Genomic DNA, 26,080 nt, shown 5'->3' with positions numbered 1-26,080 from the left:
ATATAGTTTAAAAATAGCTCCAGCGAACCAACGTCCCAGCGATTTTTCGTCAGCAACTAAGTAGGCTGAACAACCTCGATTTGAATAGCCTAGGGAAAATCGCGTTTTAAACCCGCCCCTCTCTCAACGGCGCCAAAATCACGCACACGGGCTGGGACAGATCTGCAGCGACGCTGAAGGTAGGTTTTGCAACATACCTAATGTATGATATCCTGTAATCAAATATCAAAGTAATTGCTAATATATTTCTAAAATTTCATGCATATTTTGAAACAAGTAATGAATAACAGCCAATGTTCAATAAATAAAAAATACACTTTTAAAGTACAGCATTGAGATAATTGATTTTGCTCTGCTGTTATTATTGAAAAGTGGTTTCCAAATGTTGTACCATTTAAGTTATGAGATACTCAAGATTTTCTAGTCCTGTAGGTTGCTTGGTTGATCAGTGTCTCTCATGTTAGTTAGATCATAAAATAAATTGCAACCTCTCAAATGATTTTATTCTAAATTATCGTTGGAATATTATCAATCTAACTCGTTACTCCATTATCAAGTGATCCATTATCTTATTTCTGAAGGGCTTTTAAAAGTGAGCTATTTCTTATTTTCAGAGAGTTGAGTGAAATGGGAATTAATTTATAAAGTGAACAATTCTCTGAAGAAGGGTTTCGGCCCGAAACGTTACCTATTTCCTTCACTCCATAGATACTGCCGCACCCGCTGAGTTTCTCCAGCACTTTTGTCTACCTTCGATTTTCCAGCATCTGCAGTTCCTTAAACAATTGTCTAAATATTATCTCCTGATTAACTCCTCCTCAAAGCTTCAATGAGAGGATCTGCATCAAGAAAGTATATTGGAATATGGCACACTGATTCTTTAACTAAAAATAGCGAGAACAAATATGTTTAAGTATTGGATAAGGAATAAGTATTGAACCTTGGTATTCAGTAAAGTTGTCAATATTTCAACCATCTAATTTTTAATCAAATTGGGTACCAAAATGCAGGCAGTACCCCAGTCGTTACATCGTGTAGATTATGTACACTTGCATTCGCCACTTTGCTCCTGAACACTCATCTTCTGTACACTAAAAGCCAATGTGCTATTTCCCTTCTAAATCCTTTTTTTTGTTGTTCCCTACCATAAATGAATAACCCTGCAAATCCTATCTTTACATTTTATTCTTGCTTTTTTGTGTACAATTCATATCCCTTTGTCAATTCCTTGTAACGTTTGACCTTTGTGTTAGACCCAATGTCTTGAACCCAATTAATTGAAGCAATAGACTGAACCGTTGAAGCCCTTGGCATCCAATGGTAACACGTTGCCAACTGAAAATGACCAGTCATCCTACTGTTTGCTCTCTGTTAACTAATTCTCTTTTCATGCAAGCGTTTATCCTCAACCACAGGACCCATTGTAATGACAAAGAACAACATGAATTGAATAGTTAGAATGAAGAACTTGCCAAGTAGAAACAAATGCTAACAGTCACTAGTAATGAGATACTGTGTATTATGTATTTGCAGATGTAATCATTTACAGTGTGCTCATCCTCTAACTACAATAGAATTATAGTGCTACAGTCACATAATATTCCTGATGGTAACCTTTCAGATGTAGAAAATTGCATTGTGAGAGTCCTCGATAACAATGATCAGAGATATGTGAACTTTGTGTTTTTGGTCATTAAAAAAAAAATCTATTCTGCAAAAAGTATAAAAATACAAGTTTTTGGCTGTAGTTTAAATTATTTAACAATATAGTAAAGACAAGATTAGAATTTTTAAAGTAGCATAAGCTGTTTTGATTGTAGGTTGGCAAAAACTCCAACCCCCGACGCATGTGGCAAGGCATCCAGGCCATCACGGACTATAGACCCACCAACACCACCCCCACATCCAGCGACGCCTCCTTCCCTGAGGAGCTTAACCACTTCTATGGCCGCTTCGACAGGGACAATCTAGAGACAGCCATCAAGGCTGTGCTCCCTGCTGATCACCAACCCCTCACACTCACCCCCTACGACGTGTACGTGGCACTGAGTAGGACTAATGCACGTAAGGCTGCTGGCCCTGACGGCATCCCCGGGCGCGTCCTCGGGGCCTGTGCTGCGTAGCTGATAGACGTCTGGACTGACATCTTCAACCTGTCACTTGCCCAAGCAGTTGTCCCCACGTGCCTTAAAACCACCTCCATCGTGCCGGTGCCAAAACACTCCACTGCGGTAAGCCTCAATGACTTCCTCCCAGTTGCACTTACCCCCATCATCACCAAGTGCTTCGAGAGGCTGGTCCTGGCACACCTCAAAGGCTGCCTACCCCCCACATTGGATCCCTATCAGTTTGCCTACCGCAAGAATAGGAGTACGGAGGATGCCATCTCAACGGCACTTCACTCCGCCCTCTCCCACCTCGACAACAGAGACACTTACGTAAGAATGCTGTTCATCGATTACAGCTCAGCATTCAACACCATTATACCCTCTAAACTGATCACCAAACTCGGTAACCTGGGCATCGACCCCTCCCTCTGCAACTGGATACTGGACTTTCTAACCAACAGACTCCAGTCTGTTAGGTTAGACAAGCACACCTCTTCAACCCTCACCCTGAACACCGGCGTTCCACAGGGCTGTGTGCTGAGCCCCCTCCTCTACTCCCTCTTCACCTACGACTGCACACCTGTACATGGTACGAACACCATCATCAAGTATGCAGATGATCCAACGGTGATTGGCCTCATCAGCAACAACAATGAGTCGGCCTATAGGGAGGAGGTCCAGCTCCTAGCAGCATGGTGCGCTGACAACAACCTGGCCCTTAACTCCAAGAAGACCAAGGAGCTCATTGTAGACTTCAGGAAGTCTAGGGGCGGCACGCACACCCCCATCCACATCAACGGGACGGAGGTGGAACGTGTTTCCAGCTTCAGGTTCCTGGGGGTCAACATCTCCGATGACCTCTTTTGGACCCACAATACCTCAACTCTGGTCAAGAAGGCTCACCAGCGTCTCTTCTTCCTGAGGAGACTGAAGAAGGTCCATCTGTCTCCTCAGATCCTGGTGAACTTCTACCGCTGCACCATCGAGAGCATCCTTACCAACTGTATCACAGTATGGTATGGCAACTGCTCTGTCTCCGACCAGAAAGCACTGCAGAGGGTGGTGAAAATTGCCCAATGCATCACCGGTTCCTCGCTCCCCTCCATTGAGTCTGTCCAAAGCAAGCGTTGTCTGCGGAGGGCGCTCAGCATCGCCAAGGACTGCTCTCACCCCAACCATGGACTGTTTACCCTCCTACCATCCGGGAGGCGCTACAGGTCTCTCCGTTGCCGGACCAGCAGGCCCAGGAACAGCTTCTTCCCTGCGGCTGTCACACTACTCGGCAATGTACCTCGGTGACTGCCAATCACCCCCCCCCGGACACTCCTCCCACAGGAAAAACACTATGTCTGTATACATGTAAATAGATTTATTTATTGAAATCATATTCTATGTCGCTCTTCAAGGGAGATGCTAACTGCATTTCGTTGTCTCTGTACTGTACACTGACAATGACAATTAAAGTTGAATCTGAATCTGAATCTGAAAAAATAGCTTGAGTTCCACTGTGATAAGAGCTTCACAACCTTGTTAAATATTTAGCATTATATTTAAGCTGTCAGATTGTGGGGAAGTGCATCTAGATTATGGAAACATGCGACAGTTGTTAGTAATGTTGTTTTGACATTGAAACCTTTTTAACGCCATGGGTCAGTTGAAAATGGATCATACGCAGTGACACTTCATTTGCAATCAATGGCTCAATCATTTATAAAAGACTAAACCTATTGCTTCATCTAAGAAAACTTTTTCTTGTAAGTTCTAAAATTCTTGTTCCAGTTAAAGTTAGTATTTATTCTCCAGATTTACAATGCTATTACAGCAATAAATTATTCCTCGGCTAAGAAATCAGTTTTAAATTACAATTTATTAGGATCATGTTTCTTCCTTGACACTGACTTTTCATTCAATTCAATTCAATTCAATTCAATTCAATTCAACTTTAATGTCATTGCACAAATACTGAGTATCGGTACAACGAAATGCAGTTTTGCGTCAGTCCGTAGTAGTGCAATATAGAAATTTAAAAAAAAAGAGGATACAGAACAATAGAAAATGCAGAATAATTAAACAATGGGGACGGAGGGACCGGAGGAATCTATCGGCGGGACTCCGAGTTCAGCAATGCGACGGTATGATTGTAGAAGCTGTCCCTCATCCTACTGGTACGAGACCTGAGGCTCCTGTACCGCCTCCCTGATGGGAGGAGGGCAAACAGTCCATGATTGGGGTGGGAGGGGTCTTTAATGATCTTCCCAGCTCGTTTCAGACACCGTTTTCAGTGGAGGGCATCCATGGCAGGGAGCGGGGCGCCGATGATGTGCTGCGCGGGTTTCACCACCCGTTGTAGTGCCTTCCTGTCCGCAACAGTGCAGCTGCTGTACCATACCGTGAAGCAGGCGGTCAGGATGCTCTCGATGGTACACCTGTAGAAGTTGGTCAGGATCTGGGGGGACAGGTGGGCTTTCTTGAGCCTCCTCAGGAAGTAAAGGCGCTGCTGTGCCTTTTTGATCAGCTTGGAGGTGTTGAGGGACCAGGACAAATCCTCCGAGATGTGTACCCCGAGGAATTTGTAGCTGGAGACGCGCTCCACCTCAGTCCCGTTTATGTGGATGGGGGTATGTCTGCCCCCTCTGACCTTCCTGAAGTCGACAATAAGTTCCTTCGTCTTCTTGGAGTTGAGGACGAGGTTATTATTGGCACACCAGGTTGTCAGGAGGTGCTGGACCTCTCGGTAGGCTGACTCATCGTTGTCACTGATCAGTCCTACCACCGTGGTGTCGTCAGCAAACTTAATGATGGCGTTGGATCCGTACTTAGGGATGCAGTCGTGGGTGAAGAGGGAGTAGAGGAGAGGGCTGAGCACACAGCCCTGTGGCACGCCGGTGTTCAGTGTTATAGTGGTGGAGTTGAGGTTGTTGACCCTAACAGACTGGTCTGTTGGTGAGGAAATCCAGTGTCCAGTTGCAGAGGGAGGTGGAGATGCCAAGCCCGCTGAGTTTGGTGATCAAGCTGGCGGGGATGACAGTGTTGAAAGCGGAGCTGAAATTACTACTCTTCATTCATTATGCCCCTGGACACAGCGAGTTTTAAACATTTTCTTCATCCAGGCATGACTGAATATCCTTCCCTGTTCACCTTTGCTTCAATTTTTGGCTGTTTCTTAATGCATTAATAAAGATCAAGACATTAACAGATTTTTTTCAAATTATTCTTTGAAAATTGTTTTTGTGAGAAAGAAAATTCTTCCATTGAATCCTGCTGTATGAAATTAATTTTGCACATACTAGTTAATTCATTAGTCATAGCAGCAGAATTAGACCTTTCAACCCATCGAGTCTACTCCGCCATTTAATCACGGCTGATCTATCTTTCCCTCACCCTCATTATCCTGCCTTTTCCCCATAACCCTTGACACTCTTTCTAATTGCTTTTAAACGATTAGTTATTTGACAGCCAACCTATATTTTGTTACAAAGTGCAGAATGTACGCAGTAATCAAAAAAAAAAGATTGACGTGTATTTTATCATTTCCTAAGTAAAACGTGTAGAGACTTCCTAGTGTATTTAATTTTGGCCTTTACTTGTGTTTGACAGTTGGAAATGCATGGAAGCTCCCTCCAAGTAATTACCTATGGAAGCTATTACCTTAATTATCTGATATAAATGCATTCCTAGCTACTGATTGCAGTCATATTGTAGCTGCTCGGTTCAATACATCAACTGATGGAAGTCTCTTTTCTGCTTCTGCTGCTTTAAAATCAAGTGATTGCTATATTTCCTCACCAACTACTTCAATCCCTCACTGCACAGTTCACCCAACACTCCTGTTCTCTGTCTCCCCAATGGTCCCAAGTCCTATATACTCATCATTGTGGCCGATTGTGAATTTAAAAATCTACTTTTGGCAAGGAATTGGATCTGGATTAGTCTTTTAGTTTAAGGCTAAGGACGTAGAGATTTGTCTCTATTGTATGTTCTCTGCTTCTGTAATGTGTTCATCGGCATTAAAAAATATGACACAAAGTTTAAAGTATTAAGTGAACATGGCAATTGAGAAGAAACAAAAATAGATACGTAGTGAATCGCATTAGGTGACATCAATTCCCAATCCTGTTTAGGCAAACTTTGTAATGTCAAGGCTAATTTTCCAAATTAGTTATGTGATATGATGGGTTTTTTATTGTGTGGAAGATATTTAAGGTTTGTTTTAAACTGAGTAAATATTTTCAAAGAACAAAATACTGGAAATATGATAGACAATGATTGAAATATTCAGTGGGTCAGGCAGCATTCGTAGAAAGCACTAACATTTCAAGTCAAAAGACCTTTCATCATATTTCCTGTGGGGTTTTTTTCTCACCATAAATGTTGCCTGATCAGACTATCTTCTGTTTTATTTCAAATACAATATGCTCCGTGCTAGAAGTTTAAGAATTTAAGTGGAAACTCACAAAAGAACTGCAATAATATGTCAGGAAGGAACCGCAGATGTTGGGTTACACCGAAGATAGACACAAAATGCTGGAGTAACTCAGAGGGACAGGCAGCATCGCTGGATAGAAGGAATGGGTGTCGTTTTGGGTCGAGACGCTTCTTTAGACAGTCAGGGGAAAGGGAGACACAGATAAGAGAGGATAAGGTATGGAAATGAGACATCAAAAGAAATCTAGACCGAGGAAAATGTAGAATAGATCATTGTTAGCTAGGAGGTGACAACAAAGCAAACAGATAAAATGTAATCGGGACAATCAGACTGAACGGAGAACTGGGAAGGGGGAGGGATGGAGAGAGGGAAAGCAAGGGTTACTTGTAGTTAGAGAAGTCAATATTCATACCGCTGGGATGTAAGCTGTTTGTAAAATAGACTGGCTGCTGCAGTTCCTTAAGGAACAGGACTCCTGGCAAAGAGAGTGGGTTAAGGAAGTACTGGCGCACATGGTGACACATCTTGCAAGTCGCCATCTTTATCTGCAAAGGATGATTGAAAAACAGTGGTTATAATGTAATTCTAGGAAGCACAAGTTACATGCAATCATTATGAGATGTTTAATCTTCCTGTGTAGACAAACCAAGACATGGTTGGTTTACTCAGTAATTACCTTGAGACTGGTACTTTTGCACTGTGGAAGATGGCAAAGCAGATTTTTTTTCTATGTAAATTCCTAATGAACGATCATTAATTTGAAATGTTATCTCAAGTTTTATCTTTCCAGCATTATTTTTTTTTTTTTTAATTCCAGAATTCTAGCAACCTTTTGTTTTTTCATATCTCCTTTGCGAGTGATTTGTAGTGTGAAAGCCTGCTTTATGTGGTCTGTTGCTGGGAGGGAATTTCAATAGGGTAAACACAAAGATTACTTTTGCTATAAGGCCAATGAAATGAGATGTCAACTGAATGAGAATAAGATGCTTCATCTAAAATTAATTTCAATGTTGAAGGAATACTTCAAACTTAAGTTTAATTCCATTAATTAATTGCACCATGTAATGTGGAACCTGTATGCTATGAGACTTGCTTGAATGTCTTTATCCTCTGCAATCTCCATTAAGATGTTTAATTGTTGAATCTTTATAAAATGGATGGTGGGTGTTTAAATAGGGATCAATAATGTTGTAGAAGTTTAGCTAAAAGGTTGGATATGAATGAGATTATACTACTTTCTATCAATGCCAATTAAGAAACATGGGGCCACAGCAGATAGAATCATTAAATCAGTTTAACTTCTAGGATTTCAATAGCCATTGTCGTTTAACCAATCAAATTTAGTTTTGATTTGTGTAACTACAAAGATATAACATGGAACAGTGCAACAGAGGAACAGATCCTTCAGCCTATTAGGTCTGTGCCAAATATAATGCCAAGACCAACTCTTATCTGTTTGCACATCACCCATATACCTCCATACATTGCATATCCATAGGTCTATCCAAAAGTTTCTTTAATGCCACTCGTATCTGTCTCTTTCATTGTTCCAAACAATCGCCCCCTCTGTGTTTAAAAAAAAAAAAAAAGAACAAACAATTATCCTGCACATCTTGAAGCTTTCCCCCTTTCACCTTAAAGCTATGTCCACTAGTATTTGGTATTTTCCATCCTTGCAAAAAGGTTCTGTGTCTACCCTATCAATGCCTCTCATTTTATATACTTCAATTAGGTCTCCCCACAACTTCTGGCGTTCCAGCGAAAATCCAAGACTGTCCAACCTCTCCTTGTTGCTAATACCCCCTAATCCAGGCATCATTCTGGTAAACCACCTCCACGCACTTTCCTTCCTGTAATGGGGATGAACAGAACTGCATGCAGTCCTACAAATGTGGTCAAACATAAGTCCTATAAAGCTGCTTCATGACTTCCCGACTCTTGTACTCAATGCTCTGTGTCTCGACCCGAAACGTCACCCATTTCTTCTCTCCAGAGATGCTGCCTGTCCCACTGAGTTGCTCCAGCTTTTTGTGTCGCAAGTGTACCATATGGCTTCTTTACCATTCTACATATTTTTGTCGCCAATTTCAGGGAGTAATGGACTTGATCCCTCTGTACATCAATGCTGTTAAAGGTCATGACAATAATTGTATATTTTCCCCTTATCCCCTCCCATACTTGCTCAGATTAAACTCCATCTGCCATTTGTTCACCCACTTCTGTAGTTAATCTATATTGTGATGTACACTTTGACAGCTATCCACACCCTCTTGGTGTCATCTGCAAAATTACGAACCAACCCATATATATTTGCGTCTAAGGCATTTACATTTATATATATGTATATATATATATATATCACAAACAGCAGCATTTCCAGGCAGATCTTTGTGGAACCACTGGTCACAGATCTCCAGCCTGAATATAGTAATTTCCCCACAATCCTCTCTTCAGGCAATTCTGTATCCATATGACCAACTCACTGCAAAACCCATGCATCTTAATCTTCTGGATCACCTTTGCATGGGGGAACGTAATCAACTCTATATATTACTAAAACTCTCATCTTTTTTGTTTGCGGTGTGCATGATATTCCAAAACCCTGCCAAAACGACCACGACAGCCCTACGATTTTTGGCCCACCTTACTCACCATTGTCCTGGGATGTAAAAGAAACAAGTTTCATACAGATTGATGGTATATTTTAAAGTTATTGACATTTTAAACTTTACAAAAAACACGTTTCAAACCACTTTTCCACGCCCTGCCCGTCAGCCAATTCCGACATCACAATGAGGTCACAATGGGATCCCAAATCTCATTTACATAAAAAATCGTGATTTTCATTAAAAAACTCAGTTTTAATCTAATTCTAGGGGGGAGATTCCGTTCTAAAGAAAACATCGCGATTTTCATTGTGGTGGGTGGGGGGGGGGGGGGGAGGTGAGGAGTGGGGGAGCAGGGGGATAGAGGGAGCGGAGGGGAAAGTGGGGGAGGTGAGGAGGGAGAGTGGGATAGGGGAGGTGAGGAGTTGGGGAGTAGGGAGGGGAGTGGGGTTATGGAGGGAGTTATGTGGGTTGTTTAACAAGCGGGTTTCCCACCAAAACTGGCAGAGCACAGAATGTTTCTTGTCCAACTGAATCTTATGTTGGAAGTACAGTCAGGAAATTGCCACCATTTCTTAACCAGCAAGTTCAAGACTTTGGCTTTCACACTGGATTTACAATTTAATGAAAGCAAATGCTGACAGTTCGACACATACTTGCTGAAGTTTCCTTGCAATTTCAAGGGCATTTTCTTCATCAGCAAGAACAGGAAATAAAAATGTTTATTGTATAGGTAAGATTTTAAATGGAATGCAGCTGCTGCGGGCAGTGAACAGATTTAGTATTAACCATTGTCTAGATAAGTTGGTGAAGCCATCAAGAAACATGGCTGAGCTCTAATTTTCCTAACTTTTGTCAAAGGCTAAATGCTCGTTTTATATATCTCAATGCACTATCTTGAGTGGCTTGAAGTTTTCAAAGACCAATAAAGATCGCAGAAAGGGGGAATGGATTCAGAAATATGTTTAATGCTGCATGTAAACATCCCTCAGCTGACCAATACTCTGCCATTGGAAAGCAAAGTTCTCTGGTGGTCATCAATAGCAAAATCTTAGTTTTGAAGCACAACAATAAAACTATTGATCAAGGAGCTATCAGCTGGCCTGTCTAATATCTCGCATATTATAATGTATAAATGTTTACTGGTTAACTAGCATCAACCTCCAGTGTCTTCCCAAAATAATTTATGATTATTCAACCTACCAAAAAACTGGAGAAATTCTGTGTTAACCATATGATCTAAACCTTGCCAATAAATGCCCAAATTGCAAAGCACCATCAAGCTAAGATCCACTGGTATTTACACTATAAGGCAGCAACTCTACTACTGTGCCATTGTGCCTCCCATGTTGTATTATACTGTGTTGGATGTCACAGCTGCTGCCCAAAGAAGACTAACAAATAGCATTTAGTATTTTTCATGATGTTCACAGAAAGTGCTATAATTTTCTATGGTGACATTTCATATAGTTCACTGACTTACAGTAATATGTGGGTTATATTGGGAATATTAAATTGGCAAACATTAATCCATTTTCAATTTGATTTACACATGTTGCTCACAGTTGTGTGCTTTGCAATTTATAGTTCTAAATTAATTTATGCATTTCAGATGACCTTGCCATATTGAATTACATTTGCTTCAGGTTGCCATCTGAATTTTTTTTTTCAAAAACACATCCCTCTTTCATCGTACATCTGAAGGGGGGGGGGGGGGGGTACAACATTCTGTCCTCTTTAAACAGTAGGCAAACTCGTTTAAAAGAAAATCTGTTGTAAAGATGTTTGTAATAGACTATTAGAAGGAGACCAAAGCTTTCCCAATTAACCTTTTACGTACATTAATAAAAAGAGAAGAGTTATAGCACTTTTAAAAAAAAAAGTGTTTTTCCTCATTTTCAGTGAGATTTGACGATTCTTACAGGGCTGGTATTATTTAATAAACTTTTTTTTTGTTTTTCAGAAGTAGGACTTCTTCAGGATCTCCCCATCAAAAAAACACAAAGAAAATCCATTTTATAAAAAATATGCGTCAGTATGACACAAGAAACAGCAGGTAATTGGTAGTACAGTGCCCTCCATAATGTTTGGGACAAAGACCCATCATTTATTTATTTGTCTCTGTACTCCACAATTTGAGATTTGTAATAGAAAAAAAAATCACATGTGGTTAAAGTGCTCATTGTCAGATTTTAATAAAGGCCATTTTTATACATTTTGTTTTCACCATGTAGAAATTACAGCTGTGTTTATACAGTGCCCTCCATAATATTTGGGACAGACCCATCATTTATTTATTTGCCTCTGTACTCCACAATCTGAGATTAGTAATAGAAAAAAATCACGTGTGGTTTAAGTGCACATTGTCAGATTTTAATAAGGGACATTTTTATACCTTTTGGTTTCACCATGTAGAAATCACAACTGTGTTTATACATAGTCCTCCTTTCAGGGCACCGTAATGTCTGGGATACATGGCTTCACAGGTGTGTGTAATTGCTCAGGTATGTTTAATTGCCTCCTTAATGCAGATATAAGAGAGCTCTCAGCACCCAGCCTTTTCTCCAGTCTTTCCATCACCTTTGGAAACTTTAATTGCTGTTTACCAACATGAAGACCAAGGATGTGCCAATGAAAGTCAAAGAAGCCATTATGAGACTGAGAAACAAGTATAAAACTGTTAGAAACATCAGCCAAACCTTAGGCTTACCAAAATCACATGTTTGGAACATCATTAAGAAGAAAGAGAGCACTGGTGAGCTTACTAATCTCAAAAGGACTGGCAGGCCAAGGAAGACCTCCAGAGCTGATGACAGAAAAATTCTCTCTATAATAAAGAAAAATCTCCAAACACCTGTCCGACAGATCAGAAACACTCTTCAGGAGTCAGGTGTGGATTTGTCAATGACCACTGTCTGTAGAAGACTTCATCAACAGAAATCCAGAGGCGACACTGCAAGATGCAATTCGATGTTTGGCTACAATAATAGGATGGCCATATTACAGTTTGCCAAGAAGTGCTTAGAAGAGCAACCACAGTTCTGGAAAAAGGTCGTGGATAGATGAGACTAAGATGAACTTATATCAGAGTGATGGCAAGAGCAAAGTATGGAGGAGAGAAGGAACTGCCCAAGATCCAAAGCATACCACCTCATCTGTGAAACACGGTGGTGGGGGTGTAATGGCCTGGGCATGTATGGCTGCTGAAGGTACTGGCTCACTTATCTTCATTGATGATACAGCTGCTGATGTCAGTGGCATAATGAATTCTGAAGTGTATAGACTCATCCTATCTGCTCCAGTTCAAACAAATGCCTCAAAACATTGGCCGGTGGTTCATTCTACAGCAAGACAATTATCCCAAACATACTGCTAAAGCAACAGAGGAGTTTTTCAAAGCTAAAAAAATGACAATTCTTGAGTGGCCAAGCCAATCACCCGATCTGAACCTAATTGAGCATGCCTTTTATATGCTGAAGGGGACTAGCTCCCAAAACAAGCATAAGCTAAAGATGGCTGCAATACAGGCCTGGCAGAGCATCACCAGAGAAGACACCGAGTAACTGGTGATGTCCATGAATCGCAGACTTCAAGCAGTCATTGCATGCAAAGGATATGCAACAAAATACTAATTTCATTTACATGACATTGCTGTGTCCCAAACATTTATGGTGCCCTGAAATGGGTGGTGGGGGGGGGGGGTGTCTATGTATAAACACAGCTGTAATTTCTACATGATGAAACTGAAATGTATAAAAATGGCTTTTATTAAAATCTGACAATGTGCATTTAACCACATGTGATTTTTTTTTTTCTATTACCAATCACAAATTGTGGAGTACAGAGGCAAATAAATAAATGATGTGTCTTTGTCCCGTGGAGGACACTGTAGGTACAAAAAAATGTTGTGCAGAATATCAGTAGGAATTTGCAAATAGGGAGACACAATGACACTGGTCAATTGATCAGGTTGGACACTAGGGGTAATGTGCAGAAGATTTTAGAAACAATCATGCAGAATGTGTTGAAAATAAATGTAAAGTTTTAGTCTGCAACCCTTCATCTGAATTGGGAAAGTGTTGCTAGTAGGTTTTCAGTCGGGGGGAAGGAGGGGGAAGGATGTGCATGGACTGAGATGGCCTAATGGGGCCAGTTACTAGCGCATAAAAAATATTAAGCCTGTGGAATGAGTTGTTTGTATTAAAATGGTTGGATTACCCTATGAATAATGGTGTTCTTTAAAGATCTATACTGGGAGGACAACCTTTCAGTAAACTGTATTTGTAAATGAATGGGTTGAGCAGACAATGCTAACTGTCAATGTGTGCAAATGGCTGCTGGGCACTCATGTTTTTTAATGCCTTTTCAGGCGCCTGTTCTTTAAGAGCTGCTCTTTGAAAATCGGCCCCGAGTCACTTTTTCTTACCCTTCTGTTCTATTTGGTCTGTTGCATCTTTAAAAAGAGTTGGAGAAAATCGATGAGTCAGACAACATTTGTGGAGGGAATGGACAGGCAACGTTTTGGGTCAGACCATTGTTGAGGCTGATCACAGTATGGGGAACTGGATAAGAGAGGTGGGGGTAGGACAAAACCTGGCATGATAGGTGGATACAGGTGAGGAAGATTTAATTGGCAGATGTGTGGACAAGTGACAGAGGCCAGAGATGAAAAGAAGACTATCGGATAAGGAGAGAAGAGGAATGGAATGTAAAGTGGGATGGAGGGATATAGGTGTAAATGTCCAGGGGGTGGACTGGGGAGCGAGGGAAGAGGCAGGATTGTGGGAGAAATGGTGCGCGCTGGATGGGATGGGGACCACAGGAAAGAAAGGGGGGGGTATTTCCTAGAATTGTGGAATTCGGTGTTCATACCTTAGGGTTGGAAGCTACAGAAGTGGACTATGAGGTGCTGATTCTGATGCAAATATAAAACGTTCTTATACCAAAAATCTGTGTGCCTTTATAATCTAATTTTGTTTTAATTCATTTTATTCAAGGATAGTTCTCATCTGTGCTAAAAGATCACTGTGTTCAGCTTTTTCTATACTGCCTTATGGAGAATTTAATACTAATAGGTAAGAATATTTTGCTTTAAACTAAATTCAAAAGTTGAGATTCTCTTTTGAACTGTTTAAAATTGTAATTTCCCTAAAATGTTGATTATGTGCCCAATTCAATATTTCTGCCACACTAGCAATAATATTAACACACTTTGTCCTATACTGTTGCTCTTGTCTACACAACATAAATGCAACCTAATTCTGACCTGAACTGACACCAGAGTTTCAATTTATTTCTGTCAGTTTACCTCTGTAGTACTTCACATTCTGCCAAGCGTATGAAAGCAAATCCTCTTTGCACTCATTTTAAGCCAATAGTCATAGAATTATACAGCACAGCAACAATCCCTTTGGCCCAACGCATTGTCTACTTGAACTGGTCCCATTAGCCTGCGTTTAATCCACATCCCTCTAAACCTTTTCTATCCACGTACCTGTCAAAATGTCTTTCAAACTTTGTAATTGTACCTGTCTCTGCCATTTCCTCTGGGCGCTTATTCCAGATGTCATCGTTCTCTGTGGAAAAAGTTGCCCCACGGGTGCTTTTTAAATATTTCCCTTCTCATCTTGTAAGTGTGCCCTCTAATTTTACATTCCTCTACCATGGGAAAAAAATGTCTGTAACCATTCACCTTATCTATGTCCATTCTAATTGATATCCTTTAAGTTACCCCTTGACCTCTTACATTCCAAGGAATAATAGCCCCAACCTATCCAGTCTCACCTCGTAACTCAAGCCCCCCAATTCATTAACGTTCTTATGAATATTCTATACACCCTATCCAGCTTAATGACATGCTTCTTATAGCTGGGTGACCAGAATTGCACACAAGTGAGAAGACATAAATAACTTTTTCAAGTTTCATTTTAAAAAAGCAGATCATGCTTTCCCTCCTACTGGTATCCCTCTGGGTATGTGAGTACTCAGGAAATTGACAATAAAGATATACTATACTATTCACCCACAAACACCACCAATAGCTTTTGATACCATGGAAAAATTTGCCACTTGGAATAAAATCCTTCCATATATCATAAAGCTTGGAATAACAAAGTGCGTCCTATTTAAAACGGTTTTGCCATCCTCTGTAAATTCAACGGGAGGGGGGGTAGGTTGGAATTATTCTATATCAGTAATCATGGTGAAGTACAATTTTGGCTCTAATTAGGTGAATTGTTTGCTAATTAGGAGGGCTCATTGTAATTTTATCCTCTCCTTTTATTCTGATTTGGTGATGGTCGCTTATGGACTACAAAATGTGATATTCCACTATGATCACCCCCTGTGCTATTGACAGATTGCACAACAGCCATTGCTTAAAATTTAAATTTCCAGTAGCTTGAGGTGGTGATCTGACATTTATAAACTAATTTAATAAATTCCTATGGCTGTCTTGTGCATGCAGATTAGTATCTGTAGTACAATGTATATTTGTTTACATATTGGATATAATGTGACAAGTGCAGCTGAATCTGTACCAGAATCTGCCCTGATCAATGTTGTTAATCTGACAGCATCTCTACTGGCATACTATGGCTGAAACTGCAGTCTTGCTTTCACTTTTAGATTGTTCGTTATTATATATCAAGTGTTCAAAATGCAATACAACAGCTAGCATGTATAGCAGATTGTGATTAAATTAATATTTTGCTCCATTTTGTTCTGCCGAGTAACTATTTTGCAGCAAGTGGGACTTGGCTTCTTAACTTGTATGCTGTTGTAATCCATTTTCTAATTTATGGAGTCACTATAATAGGAACGGATGCCTTGAAAGGGAAGCTACAACAGGCATTCCATAAATTCTCCCATGAGCCGAATGGAAAATTATAGCTGGCAGACCCATAGGAAAATTGTGTATTGTTTTCCTTGTCATCAGATGAAAGATTAAACTAGTTTCTGCCTGAGTATACTGTCTGTGTCAAGAACCTTATTTTGATAAACTGTCCCAAATTATTTAGGGTTCAAATGAAGAACAGCCAATGGGTAAATTACATTCAAAATAATTTGTGCTTTGTGATCCTTAATCTAACATGTTTCTGAGACCTTTATAAAAATTATTTTTGTGTAATCATTTCCTGTTTGTATGCAGCCTTGATTTCTGTATGAACAATAAAGGAAACTAGTTCCTTCCATTGTATGCTCTGCATCTATTGTATGTGCAGGCCAGTTATTTAAATATTTAATTTGTATTTAGTCTTTTTTGACTTCTGTAAGCAGACCGTTTTGATATTTCTCTACACAGCGACGGCAAACTGGAAGGACCAAGACAACGTAATCCTTCTGGTGGCATTTCATGCCCAACAGACATGCTGCATGGTCTTGACGGAGTTGAACTTGCTGCAGATGGAAAGGTAACGGTTAGCTGCTTTGCAAACGGCAATTTAGTTGTTTTTATTCATGATTTGCTTGTTATTCTTGCAGCTAAACATTAAGTTCAGGCTGAATAGGTACTTTTTTCGCATCTGAATTAACACATCCTTCTTCATTTTAGAATAATTCCTCCATAAATTGTCTTTTTTTTAATGGTTTGTAGATGGTAGTTTTCCTCTAAAAATCCTTTACGAATACATTTGCTTTTGTCTAAATTGAAAATTAAACACACCCAAACATATTAGTTCAGCTGCTTTTGTTGCTGAGTTCCCATTTTATTAGTGATAAAAATGTTGTTCTAATGAAGGAGCTACATATTGTTGGGATTAAATAAAATTTATGTAAGAATTAACTAGTGTATGCCAGGGATCAGTTATGCTGGCTGAAATTTAATATGTATTCTGCTTTGGACTTTACTGATAACTCATATATTTATCAACAACTTGCATTTTATATGGTGCCATTTATACGAGAAAGAACTTCAAGGCACTTAATAGGAATGTAATCAAACAAAATTTGATGCTGATCCATATATAGATTACAACAGAATAAATCTTGGTTGCAAAATAACGAGCAGAGGTTCAGGGCCACAATTCCAGAGCTTGATGGCACGCTGCAGGGATGCCATCAATAGCAGAGTGATTAAAATGCAACATAAATAGGCAAAACTGCTCAGATGGGTGGAGATTTGAGGGTTATAGATGGGGAGGGGTAGGTTGTGGCGTGATTGAAATACGAGCAGGAAAATATTAAAACAGGGAGCCAATCTAGTTTTGCAGGCACAAGCATGTTAGATTATTGGAATAAGTCATGAAAGAGGCAATTGTTTGAGAAGATCTCAGCTTTAGAGGATGTTTCAAGAATGGTCATCCAGGAGTGTTGGAAGTAGTGAATTGAAGAACAAATCTTAAAACCTGGTGCTTTTTTTCAGTAGTTGTACCTGGAACCAATACTTTGTTTCTTTTCTCTTTACAGTCAGTTTCTTATGCTCAATTTCTTTATCCAACCAATGCCTTTGTTTTGCCAAAAGCATTAACTGAGAATTCAACTTCACAAGCGCAAGCTCGAAATAATCGGAGTTTTACACCAGGAAGACATGGGCCCGCTGCAATATCAATGGACTTAGGTACGATAAAAGTGGTTGAAGACTTTAATATTGTTTTTGAATACTTTTGAACACACATTTGAAAATGTGCACTGTTTTGAATTAATTTACCATCTTGGCTGTTGTGTATCAATCAATCTATTGTGTAACAAGGTTTTTTAATTAAAAGTTGACACGATATAACTCGACCAGCCACATAAATACTGTTGCTACAAGAGCTGGTCAGGATTCTGCAGTAACTCTGACTTCCCAAACTTTTCCACAATCCACAAAGCATGTCCTAGTAATAGGCCATTCTCACGTTACGAGCTGACACAAGAGGTAACCCGAGTTAAACCTCGTGGTAATAACGTACGATTAACGTACGGCATTCGTGGACGCAACGTAGTGCATCGTGGCGCTAACGGCAGGTTCTCGTGTAACTTGTCTACTCTTTGAAAAAATCAAACATGTTTGAAATTTTCCACGAGTCAATTTTACTCTTGTGGTTAATAATTGAAACATTTTAACTTGATTTAAGAACGTAGTGGCCCGTGCGTTTACCTTAGTGTATCGTGAGTCTACCGTGGGAACTCTTTACCTCAGCGGGCAGGCAGCAGCAGAATGTCGCTCCCTTCAGTTTCCCAGCGACAGTCACCTGCCACGCGAGAGAGATCATGCACTGTTGTAGGTCTCCTTTGCACGTCGGTGTTTCTGTCTTTCTCCACTCATTGTTGGCCCCATCTGTCACCACCCCCACCTACACCCCTCTGCTTCCCGGCCATGTGTGTGACCCCTTCCCTCCCCTCTCCATCTCCCCGCCCATTGCACCGGCGCGGGGGCTTTGCACTGTCTTCACGTCGGCGATGCCAGCAGGTCCGTGCCAGTCACCGGAGACGTCAGGACCAATGGGACATCGACCCCCAGACCCACCAGGCCCACTGCAAGCACGGAGAACCCAGAGACCCACAGCCAACAGCAACTCCAGCCCCGCTCCAACTCCAGAGGAACCCGGGTTGCGGATGAGGGGGCGCAGCTCGGGCTGTGGGCGAACTGCCACTTGTCGCCGTAGCGGCCCATCGGGGAGCGGGTTCCTGTTGGTCCTGACGTCTCCGGCCACCCCCCTGTACAGGAGCTGAGACTGGGAACTGTACCTCCCTTGCAGGTGAGCAGGAGAGTGTGGTTGTTTGCAGTTGCAGAGGGAGGGGGCAAGGGCGGTACAGTTCCCAGTCTCAGCTCCTGTCCAGGGGGGTGGCCGGAGACGTCAGGACCAACGGGACACCGACCCCCCCAGGCCCACTCCAAGCACGGAGATCCCAGAGACCCACAGCCAGCAGCAACTCCAGCCCAGCCCCGCTCCAACTCCAGAGGAACACGTTCCCCGTAGGGGCAGAAGCTGATGGTGTGCAAGGTACGTCTTGTTCTTGGGGTGGCGGATGAGGAGGCGTAGCTCGGGCTGTGGGCGAACTGCCACTTGTCGCCATAGCGGCCCATTGGGGAGCGGATTCCTCTGGAGTTGGAGGGGGGGGGGGGGGATTGTGCTGTTTGATCGCCCCCTGCTATCCCAGGGACAGGGAGACACAGCGGCTTTTGAGACTGGTGGGCAATCACTTCCAAAGTTCTGCCCACACAGTCAGTACACCTCTCCTGCACTTGTCTCCCGCACTAAGATGACCCCGCAGAGAATGATCTCAGCCTAACCCAAGAGCCATGTCATCCCAGACAGATTAATGACGCCCCCCCCCCCCCCCCAACCTCTCTCCATCTCAACTCACGCCTGGGCACCAAAGCAACTCAGGAGGCGAACCTTGAGTCCGTCTCACAACAATCTGATGTGCCCATCCGTCCACATTCAAAGATTTAATCTCCCGTCTCCCCGCAGTGTGTAGACATGGCAGTAAATTCATTTAAAACATCTCAAACCTGTGTGTTTCAAACAAATCATAAGTATAACTGCTCTGGCACTGGATGGTGCGCATTTTCCCTTTGTAGGTCACATCAATAGATGCGGCCGCTCTGAATTATATCTTTAAAACAAAGCCACAGGATGGAGAGGTCTTCTTTAACACTGTTGCTTATTAAAACATAACACTGTTGCTTATTAAAACAAAACTTCAATCAGGATTGGCTCAAGAGTAACTCGGGAGACGAACTGGGAACATCGCAGAAATGACAAGTAAACGGGAAACTGCCGCCTACCCGTGGGAACTCGGTTAAACTCTTGATCTTTCACTTGTTATATCGTGCTCAACCACAACCCCTTCACTCGGGTTACCTCTTGCGTCAGCTCGTAACGTGAGAATGGCCTATAAGAAAGAATATTCCATAGTTACCAGTACCCTACACAGCTCCAATAGCAGTCAAGAAACTTAACATCAAACAGGACAAAGTAGCTTTTTGAATGGCACTTAACTTTCATTTTAAACATTTAGTCCATCCACAATTGCTTTGGTGTGACTGCAGTGTTACAATATTGAAGATGCAACCGCTCCAAATACATACAGGTATGTAGGTAAATTGGCTTGGTAAATGTAAAAATTGTCCCTAGTGAGTGTAGGATAGTGTTAATATGCGGGGATCGCTGGTCGGCGCGGACCCGGTGGGCCGAAGGGCCTGTTTCCGCGCTGTATCTCCAAACTAAACTAAACTAAATGCATCTCAACTCATGACCTCTCTTACTCAGAAGGAAAACATTTACAGGTAATGAAAGTCAAAAAACTGCGAGGCAGTTTGCTGATTCTGGCACCTGTATCAGCCGGTGGAGGAAACCTTCCACTCCTAGAATAATAATAATAATATCTTTTATTGTCATTGCACAAGTGCAACGAGATTTGGGTATGCAGCTTCCATCCGACATCATAACTTAAGTAACTACTAAAATTTAGGTTTAGATACCCCGAGAACATGGTTTGTACAAAGAACATGACAACAGTAAAATAGTCAAAACCGACTAAAGTGCAGATGTGTCTGTGCGACGTGACCATCCGAGGGAGACAGTCCGTGAGGGTGGGGGGCACTCTGCAGGGCTGGTTCAGAGCAGCTATAGCTCTGGGAAAGAAGCTGTTCCTGAGTCGAGGTTGAGTCTGAAACTGAAGATCTAAATGGTAAAACTGGAAATGTGATATAAAAACAGAAAATGCTGGAAATATTCAATTTTGGTCAGGCAGCATCTGTGAGAACAATTGATAATTCAAGCCTGGAACTCTTCTCAGAACTTGGATGGAGAAAACACATTTTGTTTTAGAAGCCGAGAAGTTGTGGGAAGAATACATAAAATAGAGGGCATATGTTTGCCAGGGTAAGACCAGATGGCGATGTAAAAAGTCAAGGCCATTTAGGGATGGGCATTAAATGCTGCCCGAGCCAGTGACGTCCTAACATGGAAATGAATAAAAGAAACATGACTTCTTTGTATCAAAGAATACAATGCAGCTTGTTTCTAGTCCCATTTTTCCATATGAACATGTGATTTTCCTGATATTAAAGCTAATGGGCAAATCCATTTTTGTTCCTCATGTTGTAACCTAATTTGATATATATCAAAATTGCCTGGCCTGAGAGCACTCAATGAACCCCATGAAGTGTGCTTTTCAGTTTGTGTTTCAGCTCTACTCTAAATATACATGAGTGTCGAAACGGGAAGAAGACTCAGTATTGAATGGAATGGTTGAAATTTTCTATTGTCAGAGCATCCAGCTGCCAGTGTACATTGTGCTCCAAGCCAATTATTTGATTAATGTCACAGTTGTATACTGCATATTATGTATCTAAAAATAAAAGTGCGTGGCTTAAACATATGTTGTTTTCTGTCATCCTGTAGGGAGTGAACCTGGAGATTTAATAGAATATGATCCTAATCTGCTTGATGATCCCCAGTGGCCATGTGGAAAACACAAACGGGTTCTAATCTTTGCATCTTATATGGTAAGAGCATTTTGAATAATACTTGATAATAAAGGCACAAATTTACTGCGTGCAGTACTGGATTATTTTTGTGATCCTTTGATCCATAACATGACATTTAAAATCTTTTTAATTCTAATCATCAAATGTCTTTATTTCCTTTTTCATTTTCTGTATCTGAAATTCTAGTTGATCATTGTTATTAAATTTAGTACGAAATTTAGTAAGAAAGTTTTGATTTGTGATATTACTTTCAACAGACATACTTTTAGACTTTATAGATATAACTATAGAAACAGGCCCTTCGGCCCACTGAGTCCGTGCCAGCCAGCGATCACCCCATGTCCTAGCAGTATCCCACGTGCTAGGATCAATTCACAATTTTACTTAATGCAGTTAACCTACAAAACTGTACATCTTTGGTATGTGGGAGGAAACCGGAGCACCTGAAGAAAACCCACACAATCATCAGGGAGAAAACCCACACAATCATATGGGTGCTCCATATAGGCAGCACCCATAATCAGGATCGAACGGGGTTATGGCAGCAACTCAACCGCTGCGTCACTGTGCCGCCCTATTCCTGACCCAAGACTATATTGATAGCAATGTAGAATGGCATAGTTTCTATGAAGAAGGAAATCTGCACTTTGCTCATAATCACTCATTACAGGGTAATTGAGATCTATACAAATCAAATTAAAGAAAGTTATGGGGTAGACTCAGAAATAACAATTTTTTCTTATATGATGTTCTGCTTTTTGTCGCATGCACTTGCTTATGTTCTGAATACTAGCTCATTTCATAGAAATGCCACGGATGAGAATGGACAGTCCTGCTGTTGAATTCTTGAATAAAATTATGCCTCATCTGTATTGGTGAGATATCATTTTATGTCTGTAATGAGCTTGATATCAACGGCACCAGAAAAAAACTTGCAAATGATGGTTATAACAATGTTTTTATACCTGAAACTCATTTCACCTCTCTCTGATTGCTGCATTCTCCGTTAGCTTGTGCTATAGTCTGGAAACCTAACAGAAAAATGGGAAATTTATCTTTGAATACTGGCACTAATAGTCTTCTACACACAATTCTATTGTAGTCATGGCAATTGTCTTTATGCAAAGTATTTTAAGTATAAATAAAAAATACTTGAATCACACTTACTATAAGATGAACTCTCAAAGGTAGGAATAGGAATACTTTAGTGTCACATGTGACTAGGCACGGTGCAATTGTTTGCTTGCCACCCACGGCGCTGACAAAGTTACAAAGCACGCCGGCTCCCTCTTTGTCCCCCCCGCCTCCCACGCAGGATCCCGAGTGTCCTTTGTCCCACACCCCTCCATTGTCCATTATTCTCCCCCCACCTCCCTCTTGGCGGTTGCCCCACGCTGGGTCCTCCATTGTTCTTCCCCTTCACAGTGGTCCTCGACGCTTTCATCGACCGTTGACCACGGGACGACCTACAAGGCGTCGCTCCCGCCGAAGCCCCATCATCGCGAGGCGTAGCCGACAAGGTCCCACCGCTATTGTCGCCCCACTTCACGCCTCAGTGGTGCCGCCCCGAGCACCAGCCGCGGGCTCAGTCAGCTGCTCCGCCGACCCAGACTCCGACCCACGAGGCCCTGGCCCGGCTTCCACGCGGCGATCCAGGAGGCATCAAGTAAACTAAGACTTTAATCTGTGAGCAATCAAACCAAGGCACCACCCACTGCCAGGTTACAGTTTGCCAAGAAGTACTTAAAGGAGCAACTACAGTTCTGGAAAAAGGTCTTGTGGACAGATGAGACAAAGATTAACATATATCAGAGTTGATGGCAAGAGTAAAGTATGGAGGGGAGAAGGAACTGCCTGCCCAAGATCCAAAGCATACCACCTCATCTGTGAAACAAGGTGATGGGGGTGTTATGGCCTGGGCATGTATGGCTGTTGAAGGTACTGGCTCACGTATCTTCATTGATGATACAACTGCTGATGGTAGTAGCATAATGAATTCTGAAATGTATAGACACATCCTATCTGCTCAAGTTCAAACAAATGACTCAAAACTCATTGGCTGGTGGTTTATTCTACAGCAAGACAATGATCCCAAACATACTGCTAAAACAACATTGGAGTTTTTCAAAGCTAAAACATGGTAAATTTTTGAGTTGCCAAGTCAATCACCCGATCTGAACCCAATTGAGCATGCCTTTTATATGCTGAAGAGAAAACTGAAGGAGCCAAGCCTCCAAAACATGCATAAGCTAAAGATGGCTGCAATACAGGCCTGGCAGAGCATCACCAGCGAAGACACCCAGCAACTGGTGATGTCCATGAATCGCAGACTTCAAGCATGCAAAGGATATGCAACAAAATACTAAACATGACTACCTTCATTTACATTACATTGCTGTGTCCCAAACATGATGGTGCCCTGAAATAGGGAGACTGTATAAACACTACTGTAATTTCTACATGGTGAAACCAAAATGTATAAAAAATGGCCTTTATTAAAATCTGACAATGTGCACTTTAACATGTTATTTGTTCTATTACAAATCTCAAATTATGGAGTACAGAGGCAAATAAATAAAAGATGGGTCTTTGTCCCAAACATTATGGAGGGCACTGTATATCTCAAGGACACAGGTCTAAGGTGAGAGGAGAGAAATCTTAAAGGTGATCCGACATGAAGCTTTTTTGTAAAGAGGGTGGTGGTTGTCTGGAATAAGCTGCCAGAGGAGGTGGTAGAGGCAGGTACAACTAAAAGGCATTTGGATGGGTATTTGAATAGGACAGACACAGAGGTGTACGGGGCCCTAATGCAGGGAAATGGGATTATAGGTGGGCAACATGGCGGGCATGATGAGGTCAGCCGAAAGAGCCTATTTCCGCGCAGAATGTTTCAATGATTCTATGTATTTAATGTTCAACATTATCAAAACACAACCATTTTTCATGAATGAATTTTCTTGCTTTTTGCCAGACAACAGTGATTGAATACGTAAAACCATCTGACCTGAAAAAGGATATGAATGAAACATTCAAGGAAAAATTTCCTCACATTAAGCTGACACTTAGTAAGATAAGAAGGTAACTTAGCTAATGAATGGCATGTTCAGTGTTGAAATGCCATTCTTGAAATAGTGCTGTTTAACAAAAACTAAGCATATAATGCATTTTATCCATAAGTTGCTCTTTTCACCATGTTAACATTGTACTTTTAAGAAAACTTTTCTTCCATAGATGGAATTAGGATTCTGTTTGTGTTTTCTTTTGGCACTATTTGATTGAAGAGCTGAGAAGTTCTTTATGTCTTGGCAAACATTTTTTTCCTCAATCAGTACTGAACAAATAGATTATCTGGTAGTTTTCATTTTGTTTGTGGGAGCATATTTTGTCCAAAGTGGCTGTCATATTTCCCATGTCACAATATGCAGCGTGAACAATGTATTTCTATATAGTCAATTCCTGGTTGCTTATGTCAATTTAAAATAAGTTACTACTCTTTATTGCCTTTGACCCAGAATGTGGAATCCTAGATCTTTAGTCCATGCATTGCATTCTGTGGTACCAAGTAGTTTATTGCAATAAAATCCATTTCAGTAGAAGCTTGTGCAAGCATTATGATCTAAAGATAGATTTGCAATAAAGTCAGTAAATACACAGTCTCCAGTGGCATCGTAAATCATCAGTCATGCTGGAGTGACAATGAGCAAATTGTAATAATTACTATTAAAACACCAGATACTTGTGATATAAAACCTGGTTCAACCAAGAATACCAAGCGCAGTGCCAAAGTTTGTCATCATGTTCTGTTATTAAGATTGATTATTAACCAAGATAGCTTCTTACTGAATATGAAGTTAGTTATTGTCCTATAATTCTAGGGAAGGCTCAGTACTCAGAAAGAAAAGACATGAAGCGCTTGGAAAGGAACAAAAGAAAATAATTGATGTTGATGTATTAGTTTAAACCATCAGCCAAAATTACCCATGGCTTCATCATGCAATTTTCTGTTTTCTCCGTAGTCTGAAACGAGAAATGCGGAACCTGGCAGAAGAATGTAATCTGGAACCTTGTACTGTGGCTTTGTCATTTGTTTATTTTGAGAAGCTTGTACTCCAAGGCAGAGTCAATAAGCAGAACAGAAAGCTTTGCTCTGGTGCCTGCTTACTACTAGCAGCCAAAATTAGCAGTGATCTCAAGAAACATGAAGTTAAACATCTGATCGATGTAAGTAAAATTGTTTACATCAAGCTGACCAATTGTCTCGTGTTGCAATGGAATTAATTTTAAAAAACAGATAGGATAGTTGTAGAAGGAAAATAGTTTTGTATCACCAACTAATGAATAACTGTGTACATAAGCATACATTATAAGTACACACAAGTTGATCCCTATCAGTATTCACATCAACACATCTTGAGTTTAATCGTAACCATAATTATAAACATCAGTGTAAATCTCAGAATTATAGAGCGCAACTGTGCTAAGTCTGAAGAAGGGTTTCGGCCCGAAACGTCGCCTATTT

At 41.1% G+C, this 26,080-nt stretch overlaps 1 protein-coding gene across 1 annotated transcript in view; it reads left to right on the top strand.

Moving 5' to 3' along the window:
• cables2 (Cdk5 and Abl enzyme substrate 2) overlaps window positions 1–26,080 on the top strand; it is a 34,555-nt gene that overhangs the window by 6,032 nt on the left and 2,443 nt on the right. Inside the window, exons 2-8 of the mRNA XM_033041946.1 lie at window positions 11,104–11,196; window positions 14,138–14,215; window positions 16,444–16,552; window positions 17,547–17,697; window positions 21,476–21,579; window positions 24,533–24,639; window positions 25,578–25,782. Coding sequence (XP_032897837.1) covers window positions 11,104–11,196; window positions 14,138–14,215; window positions 16,444–16,552; window positions 17,547–17,697; window positions 21,476–21,579; window positions 24,533–24,639; window positions 25,578–25,782 — 847 coding nt within the window. The remainder of the gene's footprint in view (window positions 1–11,103; window positions 11,197–14,137; window positions 14,216–16,443; window positions 16,553–17,546; window positions 17,698–21,475; window positions 21,580–24,532; window positions 24,640–25,577; window positions 25,783–26,080) is intronic.

Source organism: Amblyraja radiata, chromosome 23 (genome assembly GCF_010909765.2).
Source record: "Amblyraja radiata isolate CabotCenter1 chromosome 23, sAmbRad1.1.pri, whole genome shotgun sequence".
NCBI classification, from domain to species: domain Eukaryota; kingdom Metazoa; phylum Chordata; class Chondrichthyes; order Rajiformes; family Rajidae; genus Amblyraja; species Amblyraja radiata.
The sequence above is the reverse complement of the archived record's forward strand: the minus strand, read 5'-3'. Positions and strand labels throughout refer to the sequence as shown.